Source organism: Vitis riparia, chromosome 13 (genome assembly GCF_004353265.1).
Source record: "Vitis riparia cultivar Riparia Gloire de Montpellier isolate 1030 chromosome 13, EGFV_Vit.rip_1.0, whole genome shotgun sequence".
In the NCBI taxonomy this organism is placed as follows: domain Eukaryota; kingdom Viridiplantae; phylum Streptophyta; class Magnoliopsida; order Vitales; family Vitaceae; genus Vitis; species Vitis riparia.
The window spans coordinates 26,368,099-26,379,753 of NC_048443.1; the positions used below are offsets into that span (position 1 = coordinate 26,368,099).

General features: G+C 35.4%; 1 protein-coding gene and 1 non-coding gene across 2 annotated transcripts; one reads left to right on the forward strand and one right to left on the reverse strand.

Annotated features, from left to right (window-relative positions):
• Window positions 1-327: 327 nt before the first annotated feature.
• On the reverse strand, window positions 328-7,562 carry LOC117928119 (dolichyl-phosphate beta-glucosyltransferase). Its single transcript, XM_034847976.1, has 11 exons — window positions 7,475-7,562; window positions 7,026-7,170; window positions 6,874-6,925; window positions 6,267-6,373; window positions 4,092-4,137; window positions 2,854-2,988; window positions 2,630-2,719; window positions 2,397-2,528; window positions 2,222-2,305; window positions 2,005-2,069; window positions 328-886 (listed from the first exon to the last, which is right to left on the reverse strand). The coding sequence occupies exons 2-11, from the start codon at window positions 7,136-7,138 to the stop codon at window positions 700-702; spliced, it is 1,011 nt and encodes a 336-aa protein (XP_034703867.1). The 5' UTR covers window positions 7,139-7,170; window positions 7,475-7,562; the 3' UTR covers window positions 328-699.
• A 92-nt stretch (window positions 7,563-7,654) lies between these two features.
• On the forward strand, window positions 7,655-7,727 carry TRNAK-CUU. The gene has a single exon. It is a non-coding gene; the product is annotated as a tRNA-Lys (tRNA).
• Window positions 7,728-11,655: the final 3,928 nt, after the last annotated feature.

The window sequence follows — 11,655 nt, forward strand, 5'->3', positions numbered from 1 at the left end:
TGAATTCCATTTGCCTGCTTAGTCACAATGCATTTCATACGTGGAAAAGGATTAGAATGCAGGCGGCAGAAGAGAGGAATCAAAATCCTAATAAGAGTGAGATTTGATTCCTATTCCCATTCCAAAAAATCAATCAATGGGAATGAAATTGATTTCCTACTCCCATACTATATTCCAAACTTTACCTAAAAATTGCTAAGAGAAATAAATTGTTCTTCCAAAAATTGCTCAGAAGGTCAAAAAATCTTACCCAGGATGGCATTAATGATCCTGTGTACATAGGCAAGCCTCGCCCACTAAAACTTCAGATCCTTAAACCATGAGAAATAAGAAACTAAGCAAATTTATACTCATTACATCTCTCACACCTGATCAAACAATTTCCCAGCATTATTTTAACTTTTTCTTGCGTGGACATCCCTGACTCTATAGTTTAATCAGCAATTGTAAGGAACAAAGACAAAATAAAAATAGTAGTTTCCTTTGTATAATTTTACAAACTGAACTACCAGGTCAGATCATGGCTTGCATAAAAATTCACGAAATTAGTAATCTTTGTTCGTGCAAAAGTGAAAGAAGATTTGTGTCCCCTAAGGTTTGCCTAATCAGGTGTCACTTCTGTCTGTGAAATTGCATCAAACTGGAGGCGGCAAAAAAGATGACACTACTCCTCTTGGATCAACTTCAAAGTATAAATACTCAGGTAGAAATTTTCCACATACCAGTCCTATATCCAGCAGACATGAGTGCAAGCTCCCAAAGCATGTTGGGAATGCTTAATGGATTCACCTTAGAACCAGGAATCTCAGACCAATTTACAGATATCTCAATCATTGGAATACCAAACCATTTGCATAGATAGACTAACTCAACATCAAAGCACCACCTGCACCAAGTCCATGTGGCTATGTAAGTACCCCAAATTAAATATATATATATGAAACATAGAACAAGACAGATGGAAAAGATCATTGCAGAGCATAATTCCCCAAATAAAGATAAAAAATTGATATAAAACATGCCCACTTAACTGATAAGTCATGTGTCCCATTTATATCTCTACTGGTTTTAGGCCTAAGGTCTGCGAAGTTAAATATCCAGTCAGCTGTAGCTAACCCTGGCCAAGAGTCATCTTCTGTATCTGGTGAGTACATGAGTCCATGTATACACCCATTGAAAGTGGTCCCCCCACATTAACATCCAATTCAAGATTGGTGTGATGGGGGAAGAGGAAGAAACCTTCTCCAGGAATTGTCAGCCGCATCTTGACATAAATTGTTTGATGCCAATTTCAATAGCTTGGACCAAAGGCAACAGTTTTCATAGATGCATCTTATCTATATACAATTTGCTCATAGCATCTTGGCATAAACTTTTCTAATTTTCATTTGATCACTTGGATTGCAGGTGAAAGTGGCTTTAATTTACTTGGTACATACACTACATGAATGTCCTCAAATTGTTCTTTTTCTGAGAATTTAAAATAAATCATTGTCATAATAGAACATGCTAATTTCCATGCATCTGAAAGCATTTCAATTTTCCAATCTTGATGTTTTTTTGTCCTGTAGATCAAATCCTTAAATGTATTCTAGGTCACTTTTCTTGTATTATATGACCTTCTTTTTCTATTTAGTTGTCATACAGTTGGAAACCATACTTGTCTGTGAACTTAACACATGATGAGTTGAAATGCAATCCTAAACTTCAATATCAGCCCGGGCTCCTTACAAATTCAATAGATTAACTAGCATTCTACCCAGAGGTATTGATTCCTCAGTTTCACTGGAGAGAAATCGCTACACCAAAAACTAAGTTTGAAAGACACTGGATGCTAGATTAAAGGTACAAAACAGAATAAATTAGCTCCAAAGGATATATTCGATGAATAAACAAGAGTACACAAAATACTTCACAATTCCTATTAAAACAAAAAAGAATCATTAGAAATTGAAGGGAATATTGTAAGCGGATCATCAATAGCATCCAAAGTTATGTAGTTACCTTTTCAAGCGGATGTTTGTGAAAAGCTTTCGGGCAGCCGCCCTAGTAAACATCTTAAAACCACACTGTGATGCATGAAAATGTCCATATCAAGTAAAAATTTTAGAATATCTATATTAACCCCAGTCTAAAGGCTTTAATTAAGAATCCAAGAAACGATAGGGATCTCTACTCATATCTAAGGGAAAACAAATTATTTGTGAAGTGGAAAGTCTACCTGTGTATCCCGAATTCCAGGACCAGCAGTTAAGAGAACCACAACATGGAAACCCTTCATTAAAAAATTGCGGTACCACTTCCTCTGAAAAATGAAGTAACTCTACTAAGAAAAATTTAACAATATAAAAAATCGAAAATATATAAAGAAGCAAACGTCATCAGCAAGACTCAACTGTAGCCAGAGCTTTCTCCTCAAGATGAGCACGAGAACCAAATGCAGCAAGTGGAATATCAGAAATTCTTAAACTTGAATCGCCAGTTGCTGAATCTCCAAACTGAATTTCTTTCATGGCAACTACGTGAATCTGACAGGAAAAAAGTCAGGTGGTCTGTGATCAACTCTAACCATTCCAATTGTCATTAAAAAAGGTATATTCGCAATGGATGGCATACAGCCAGAAATAACCTGATTTTCAAGTTTTTCTAGGTCAGTAACCTTGGTTGCCCCATCAGCATCCAGCATCAGAAGTAGTTCACCACGTGAATGAAGCATCCCCTGTTTTCCAATGCTTTCACAGAGGTAAAGCGCTTCAATAAATTGTCGTCACACATAATAGAGAAAAATAGACCCATCATAGAATAGGAAAATATTTGTAGCTGACTGAAGAATAAATAGGCTAACAGACTCACTTGTCTTATAGCTTCTCCTTTACCATAATTTCTTCCAAGAAGTATAACCCTAACATTGTCTATTGTGTATTTTTTTACAAAGTCAAAAGCTACTCTGTTTGTCCCATCAGCACTTCCATCATCGACAATCACCACCTGTACAAGAACACATGCCCCAGTATATGTGAGAGAAGTAGAGAATGCTAGGATAAAGCCCATGTTGCTATTTGGAAATAGTAATCAGGACATCCTGTAAAAGATATAAATCATATCAACAATCTAGGCAACAAGACAATGCATCAGACTTGAGTCCTAGCTCATATGGCAAGGAGTTAGGGCAAGGAAAGGGTGAATCCAGGTTAATTCTATGTATTAAAAGGAAATACCTATAAAACAGAAGGAGGACAAAACAATAGCAAAACCAAATTTTAGCCAAGCAAAAACAAACCAAAAAAAAAAAAAGGCAAAACCAAATTTTCTATAATTATTTCCTGGTTGAGAAGAAAACACACAACCTGACCTGACACAAGAGCTGACAGAATGTTTTGAAAGAATTTGTTGTTGGGCTCCCATAGATGGTTATTTTGCAGGGTTTTTTTTTCCTCTTTTTTGACATGCAATATTTGTTGTCCCAATTGGGTCTCAAACCTGTAACCTCCCACATCCCCACACCAACCCCTCACCACTTGAGCCACACCAACAAGCTTCCAGGCTTTTTATACAAATATTTCAGGAAACATTTACATGGTTCTTTTTTTCTTTTTTTTAATTATTATAAGAACTGTTATACATATTACTTTGAAGTTTTCAAAATAATTATCACAAATGTCACAAATATTTCATGATAACTCAGATAGACACCGTGTAAACTTCAATTAGTTAACAAGCTAGTGCATAAACTTAATGGACATATAGACTAATAACACACAAACTTATCTCAAGATACTATCACTAAGAGAGCTTTCCCATAATGGATCTACATGGATGGTTAAGACCTTAACCATGAAGTGAGGACCTTATTCCCTGTCAATTTGGGAGAACTTCCTGCAATGGTAAAAACAATAATTTGTCTGCTTCATAAATGCAATACACTTCATCTAAGTATTTTTTTTAAGGTAATGAGTCAGCAATACCATAATCTAATTTTCATTTTATGGATCATTAGAAGAATTTTTTCCTTACAATTACAGTATGGCAATTCCTCAAAGCCCCAAAAAGCAATTTAAATGATACAGCAAATAAAAGGAACAAAATTATACCTCATAAGAAAATGACTTATCCTTGGCTGCACGTTGTTGAAGATAACTACAAGTAAAGGTTCAAATATTAGAGTGCTTCTACAATTTATGGAACTCTGCACATTATCCACTAATAAATTGATTAATTACCATTCTGCATATATCATTCTGCAAATGCACCTTCATTTCCTAAGACAAGTGTTGTGCTACAGAATATGAATAGAGATGGCATATATTTTTGAGTGCCAATAGATATGTGTGTGCACATGCACAGTTCCATATCTTAGTAAAGTGCATTATCACAACATGTTTGTAAAGAAGTCCTACAATGAAGGATTGAAAATCTCAATTTTGAACTGAACCCTTTAAACGACATTGTTGAAACAACTCTAAAAAATGATTGAGCACAAATCTATAACAACCATACTTTTTAAAAGCATTGTTGAAGCCAGTGTAAAATAACCATAGCCAATCAGATGTGGATGAGTTTAGCAGTATTATTTTCCTGATTCAAACCAATTCAAGCCATCTTGGTAAAATTTCTTTACATATTGTCCACTATTGAGATAGGCGATCTATCATGAACTCAGGCATGTCCCCAACTAGAACCATATGAGTCAATATCAGATGAAGATGTGTTCCTTAGAACACTGGATTGCGAAGAAGTTGAAAAAATCATATTAAAAGGACCCTTTCAAACTTCTATTTTATTTTGCCACCTTTATATGATCCCTGCCTTCCTGCTAATTATAGATATTTTCCAAGGGAAAAGAGTTCTGTCCAACCACTTGTGCAATTTTTATTTAAATGAAACTTGTTCGCGGATGTGCTATGTATAATATAGACTGGCAATGACAAAGCATTTGTAATGCATGTAAATTCCTAAGAGAATTGCCTTTTTCCTGAGAAACAACAAAGATCAGGTTCCCAACTCAATTACCTGCTCTTGTTGTAATGCCACATGCAACACAGATAAAAGGCAGGATAGCATGCTAACAGAGAGCACATGGAAAATTAAATACAAGGAATAATTATATCCTAGAGCAAAAAAAATAAAATAAAAATGTATCAGATCTTATTCTAAGAATGAGAGTTCAATAGATTTTAATTTTCACAACTCTGGTGCAATGCAGCGGTTCTTTTTGCTTCACTCATGAAATTTCAATTCTCTCCAAAGGTCCAAACTCATAGAAATGAAAATTTTCATGCTTAAGTTTTTCCCATGGGAGTTAAAACTTCAACCCAAATAATTCTACAATTCTTGATCCAATATGAACAATAATTCAACTCCATAGAATCACTGGTACAGTTAAAAGAAACATTAGAATCTGAGTTGGATTACAGGAATCTGAACAGATTGATCAAAGCATTTTTTTAAAAATTGCAATTTCTCTTACATATTAATACATTTGATGTAAATGTTTCTATAGTTTTAGGGGGTTGAAGTAGTTGGTTGCTGGGATTTTCTTTAAAGTAACAGTTTACAGATTTACAAAGTGTGGACTATGATATAGAAGAAAGTAGCTAAGATTAGAACTATTGATTTGGTCCATGCGTCTGTCCAGTGATTGTTTATAGAAAGTAATTAAGTAATCCTGCACCTTACTACCTATTTATGTATTACGAACACCAATAAACACACAGATACATGTGTATTGTGTTTGTGTATGCATTTGTAACACCTTTTTCTGATAGAATTGAATAGTGCTTTAAAGGATGATAGCTTTTGCAGGGGTTAAGTCAGTTCAACAGATTCATCATCATTTGACTCAAGATATAAATGAAGGTTAGTATTGATTAATGCACTAATGCAAGAAAAACTAGTTGTCTATATTCCCTTTTGCATCAAATACCCATCCAAACCACACATCCACAAATTTGCTTCTGAACACAAAAAATTGCTCCATCCATTCACTCACTAAATTGCTTTCAGAATAATGATGATTAAGTAATTTTTCTTCTGCATATCAGTCACAAACCAATGATGAATTGCTTAGGGAACAATTTTGTTGAGTGATCTATGCTCTCTAATTCCTTTTCTCAAATGACTAAACAGTGTATGAATAAGTTGATGTCAAAACCAAATCATTGTAAGATATACAGACAATGATGTCAAAATCCTATCAAATAATTACCAATCATAAACTATAATACTAATTAATTAGAATATATGATGATAGATATGCTTCTGCTTACTTCATGGTTTCATCAAGCGCTCCGGGAAGTCTAAGCTCTTCATTGAATGCAGGAATTATCAAAGATATATACTTTTCAGCAGGATCAGAAATATTAGGACAAGGAACCTGTGACAAATGGGAAAAATGCTTCCAGCAGAATAAGTATTTCCACAACCACTTCCACATCCTAGCTAGATAATAACCACTAGATTTACATAGTAATGTAAATAAACTTGAATTGAAACAATTCTATTGGTATGTTGAAATGCTTAAAAATTAGTTCTTTTTAGATCATTTTAATCATTTTCTCATCCAGAACTTTTTTTTATTTTTCTATTGTTCTAAAATAATAGAAAAAGTAAAAGAAATCATTTATTTATTTATTCAAAGAGATGTGTAGATCATGTTGAGATTATATTCTGGTATAAATTTTTAAAATTTTCAATAATATATCTTAAAAAATGCTCCACTCAACTAAGACTATCCAATTGTTAGTTTAACGAAGTTGCATTTCAAGACCAAAAGAACAACATTTAAAAAATAATTTCTCTTTTTCTTTTAATCTTTGAGAAACCAAAGCCAATGTTCCATTCCTAAAATGCATATGCAGAAGAAAATACAATTACCTGCTTCAAAGAATTTGGATCTTCGAATATTGCATTACCAGATTCAACATGACTGCCAAAAGATTGAAATGTTAACAAAAACAACAGCAACATTAAAAGAGAAAAAAAAAAATCAAATATGAGAAAATTTAGAGTTCAGGTATGAAAAATACGCATTGTTGTGTCTTCTCCTGAACGACTCGAAGATTATAGCAAACCCTAATCCTAAAGCCGCAAAGGTCACAGCAATGACCAAAAGTTCCGTGATCATCCACAGCCATCCCATCCTGGAGTTGTTTCGCCAAGTTATTTTAAGCACTGTAAGGAGAAAATGATCCAATGTGACAGCTGAAATTCAACCAATTAATGATCCTAATTCATATATTTAGAGTTCAAATGAATAAAACAAACCGTCGATCAAAAGAAAAAGTAGATTAAAGTTCAATCCTAAAGAAATGAAGTGAAAATATTTCAATTGCATGTTTTTGGATCTGAGGACAGAGTATGAAGTGTGATTACAAGATCTTTAACGTGAAAAACCTAGATTCAATGGTTTAACCATGGAAACATCAGAATCTAATACGAAGTAGAACGATGGAATTGAAGGAGAAAAGAAAGGTACCTCGATCGGTTGGCGCCAAACAACCCTCTCTTCACCTTCTCTCTCGCCAGAAGTGAGAAGACCCAACCCTAGGACGGCTCAAGTGGTCAACTCTGTAATTTACTTCAATATTGAGGTTTTAATTATATTGGGAAGCAAAATTATGATATTTATATTTTAAAGTTTAGCTTTGATGCCACAGCCCGTCTAGCTCAGTCGGTAGAGCGCAAGGCTCTTAACCTTGTGGTCGTGGGTTCGAGCCCCACGGTGGGCGCTTTTTTTTCCATCTGTCTTCTTCTACCTTTTTCTTTCTTTTTTTCCTATCTTTTATTAAACTATTTTAATAAATTAGCTTTTTTTTAATATAAATTTAAGTATTGCTTTTATTACTTCTCACTTTCTCTAAAGTAATGTTTAGTTCTAGAAAAATTTTAAGTAAGAAAATGATAATAAGGAAAATGATTTTTTTTTAAATACTAAGAAAATGAGCCCCATTGTAGGCATTGTTTTTTGCTTCTTTTTATTTTTTTTTCTCCAATTTAGACTTCAAAATTATGAGTAGGTCAAGTACCTCTTCTTAAACTATTCCAATAAATTAGGTTTAATTATCTAAATTAAGTATTATTTTTTTATTAATTATCAATTTTTTTAAGTTGATGTTTGATTCCCAAAAATTATTAAAAAAAAAAAAGAAAAAAAATGTTAAGGAAACTATTTTTTTGATGTTTGATTTACTATGAAAAAAAAAATCAAATATAATTAAAAATTAATTACAAATTTATGTATTTTTAAATTAGGGTTAATTTTATTCACTTCCCTAAAAGTTTTTATTAAATACACCTAACTCATATTGGTTAGAATAACTTTCTAGATAGCGAAGAGTTGGGTGTAGTTATGATTTTCCTTCATGGATGTAAAGCCTTGGGTATCAAACAACGCTTTTCTCCTTACCTTAAAGCCTAACTAGACACTTTTCTTGCGCCTTAGAAGATTTGAACATGGGGAGGAACCATGGAAAAGGCAAACAACCACATGTATTTTGATTGAACATTAAAATCTACATGTAAATTTTAGAGTTAAATTGGTCGTGATATTCAATTTATTCTTGGAGTAACTTGTAAAGTTGTGAATTAATTTGCATTTTCTCTATAAACTTGATATCGAACATTTGAAATCTTAAGAATTTTCTATTCATTAATTATTTAACTTCATTTTATCATTTGATAAATCATGTTTTTATAGACTTTCTTTATATGAAATCAAATTTTAAGTCAATGAAAAATCACTAAAAATATAAATGTTTTACAGCGATATTTTGAAAACTTCCTTGCCAAATAATACGTTACTTATATGTGTTTCACTGGTGTAGACCCCTCTCTTCAAACCAAGTGTAATGGTTTGTTATTATTATTTTATTATTTCTATTGTTATAATTTGAAATAGATGGCACTTCATAACCACCCGGGAGAGTGGAGTTTATCCATTTCTTTGGAGTAGAGGGGGGGGGACCTCCTTATGCCGAGGACCAACTGCATGGACGGGTGGCAAGGAGCATGGTTGGCCATGGTGGTGGGTGAAGATGACGGATTGGCGGAATGGTGCACAGTGGAGCGAGTAATGGCTTGTTGCAGAAGACAGGAACATGGGTTGGGAGATATTTAGCTGAAATTTTCCTTTGGCTAAAGCAAGGATAGAGAGAACAAAGCAAGCGGGATCAGGGGAAGATTTTCATTTTCTTGAAGAGCAAAGGAAAGTGGGGTCTCAGATCATCAAGTAAGGCAACCTTGAGCTTGAATGACTTCCGTTTCTGAATGTTCTACTTCATTCTTTGTTGATTTCCGAGCATTGTTTGTTGTTTGTTTGGTTGAACCTGTTTATTTGCATATAATGCTCTGTTTTCTTATCCTCGTTGATACTTCTGTTTTTCTCTTGTACATGGTTGGTTTCTTTTTGAGTTTGGGTTTGATGTTTGATGGTTATATTAAGGCCTTTGAGTTTCGTCCCACCAGCTTTGAGCTCGTTCATCACTCATGAAGCAGGGCTTTGCCTAGTAACATTTCGAATCCCTCATTTTGCTCTGTTTTTAAGCAACTTTATCATCTGTATTTCCTTATTCCCATGTAACTAGTTGAGGAATGATTTGGTCAGTATATCACCACCTGAGAGCTCCTGTTTGTTAGAGTGAGACATTTCCCTGGATGTTACTGTAAGTTGGTATATGTCTTCCCCTGATCAAGCTGCATGATGGCTATGATATTTGTCCGCATGTTAAGATCATTCAGACCCTCTACCAGTTTTCTTTTTAAAGCGAAGTGCTTCGCGTGTCATCTGCTGACTGAGTCACTCATCGATGCTTGTTACTTGAATGAGCGAAAATTTTGGATGGTGTGTATCACATGCAAATGTATATCGTTATTCCTCTGTTTGTACATGATATTTGACTTTCAAATCCCCTATGGACTGCAATAAGGAATGGACCCCAATACCTAAACACTAGAGTTGGTACTGGTGGGTTCGAAGAGGGAGTGATGCAAGTGGAGATGAGGTGCTTGATAGCTCGATTACAGATTGAGAGTTCTGAGTCTAAGAACTCAGCGATGTACTCGTTGTTGGATTTGTTCTCTAAATGTGACAAGAATGTGATGATCTTGGTGACACGAGGTGTGTTTCCAGTGTTCATGCACTTACTCAATTCCAACTCCTTTGTAGAGATGGAGAAGAAGACCGCGATGGCGATTTCCAAGGCCTCAATAGGATGATAGCAGGGATGTGTTAGCTATTGGAGGGTCAAGTGATAATTTTTTTATTCAGATAGTAGCTCAAGTGGGAAGGGTAAAAATGTTTCAAAGGTTGCTTCTTCAGCTAAGAAGTTGCTACCTTCCAGTTAAGAGGATGTTCTAGTGATGGCTCCTGAGGGAGCCGAGTCATGTGGAAGTTCTAAATGAGACTGATTCTGATGAAAAGAGAGCTTTCATTGAGCTAGGGCAAGTTGAATAGGCAGGCCGAAGCCTTCGTTAAGAAATCCAACAAAGAATATGCAGTGATAAGATGCTTATCCGGATTGGTTTTGAGTTGATGGTTATTTCGGTCAGGGCATGAATTTAAAGGTTTTTTCGGCTCCAAATCTCACCAGATTGAATGTTCCTCACGGTGACAAGAAATTAGTTGCATGCGACAAGCATTGATAATGTCTTCCCACACTCAAGAATCTTCATCATATCCATTGAAAGTCGAGATAAAATATCGCGCATTACATCATGTCCCGTGACCTTGATATCGATTTTTGTGTAGTTTGGGGTGTTGTTGATTTGATTTATGTGGTGGTTTTGGTTGAAGAAAGATGACTGTGGGAACTGGGATCACTGTGGTTGACGACAATCTCGTGGTTCTTGGAAACACCATTCTTTCCGACATGCATGACCGCATCGTTATAACCCCTGTCGTTGGAGACTCCCTTACCAACGAAGCTTTCATCAACGTTCCCTCTGACCGCTTGGGCAATCGCTGGGTCTTTCCTGTTGACAAGCTCTAGGATTCGAGATTTGCGTGTGTTTTCCGCTTCAAGCTGTGGTGGATGACACAGAGGATGGGGTCTTGTGGCCAAGACATTCCCATTGAGACCCAATTTTTTATTGTTGAAAGACTAAATGGTTCTCATTTTGGCAAGGGAAGTGAGAAGGAAGCAGGCCAATATGCTCTGCATGTCGTTTCCTTACCCATTCTATTCATTCATTACTCCAAATGCACATCACTACCCAAATACCCCACTTACCCATCTTTTTGTTATCGCCACCTCTTCTCTCTCTACACCACACTGCATGTCCATCACCACCCTTCCTCTCTCTATCACCACATGCACCTCTCAAGCCCACCATGCCCATATTTTACACCCACTAAACCCATGTTTCTTTCATCACCCGTGTCTCTCCATCAAATCCAAGTACCCTCACATGCATCCTTCGTGCCTACCATACTTGTTTATCACTCATACTTACACGGACTCATGCTTCTCTCACCATATCTATCTTCATTCCATCGCACCACTAACTCACTTCTCTCTCTAATATTTTCATACCCATCAAACCCACTGCTCATATTTCATGCACCATCATGCTCATCATACCCATCTTGCACTTCACCACCTCATCACTCACCTTTCCCATCCATCCTCATCATGTCAATATCACACTTATCATCCTCAC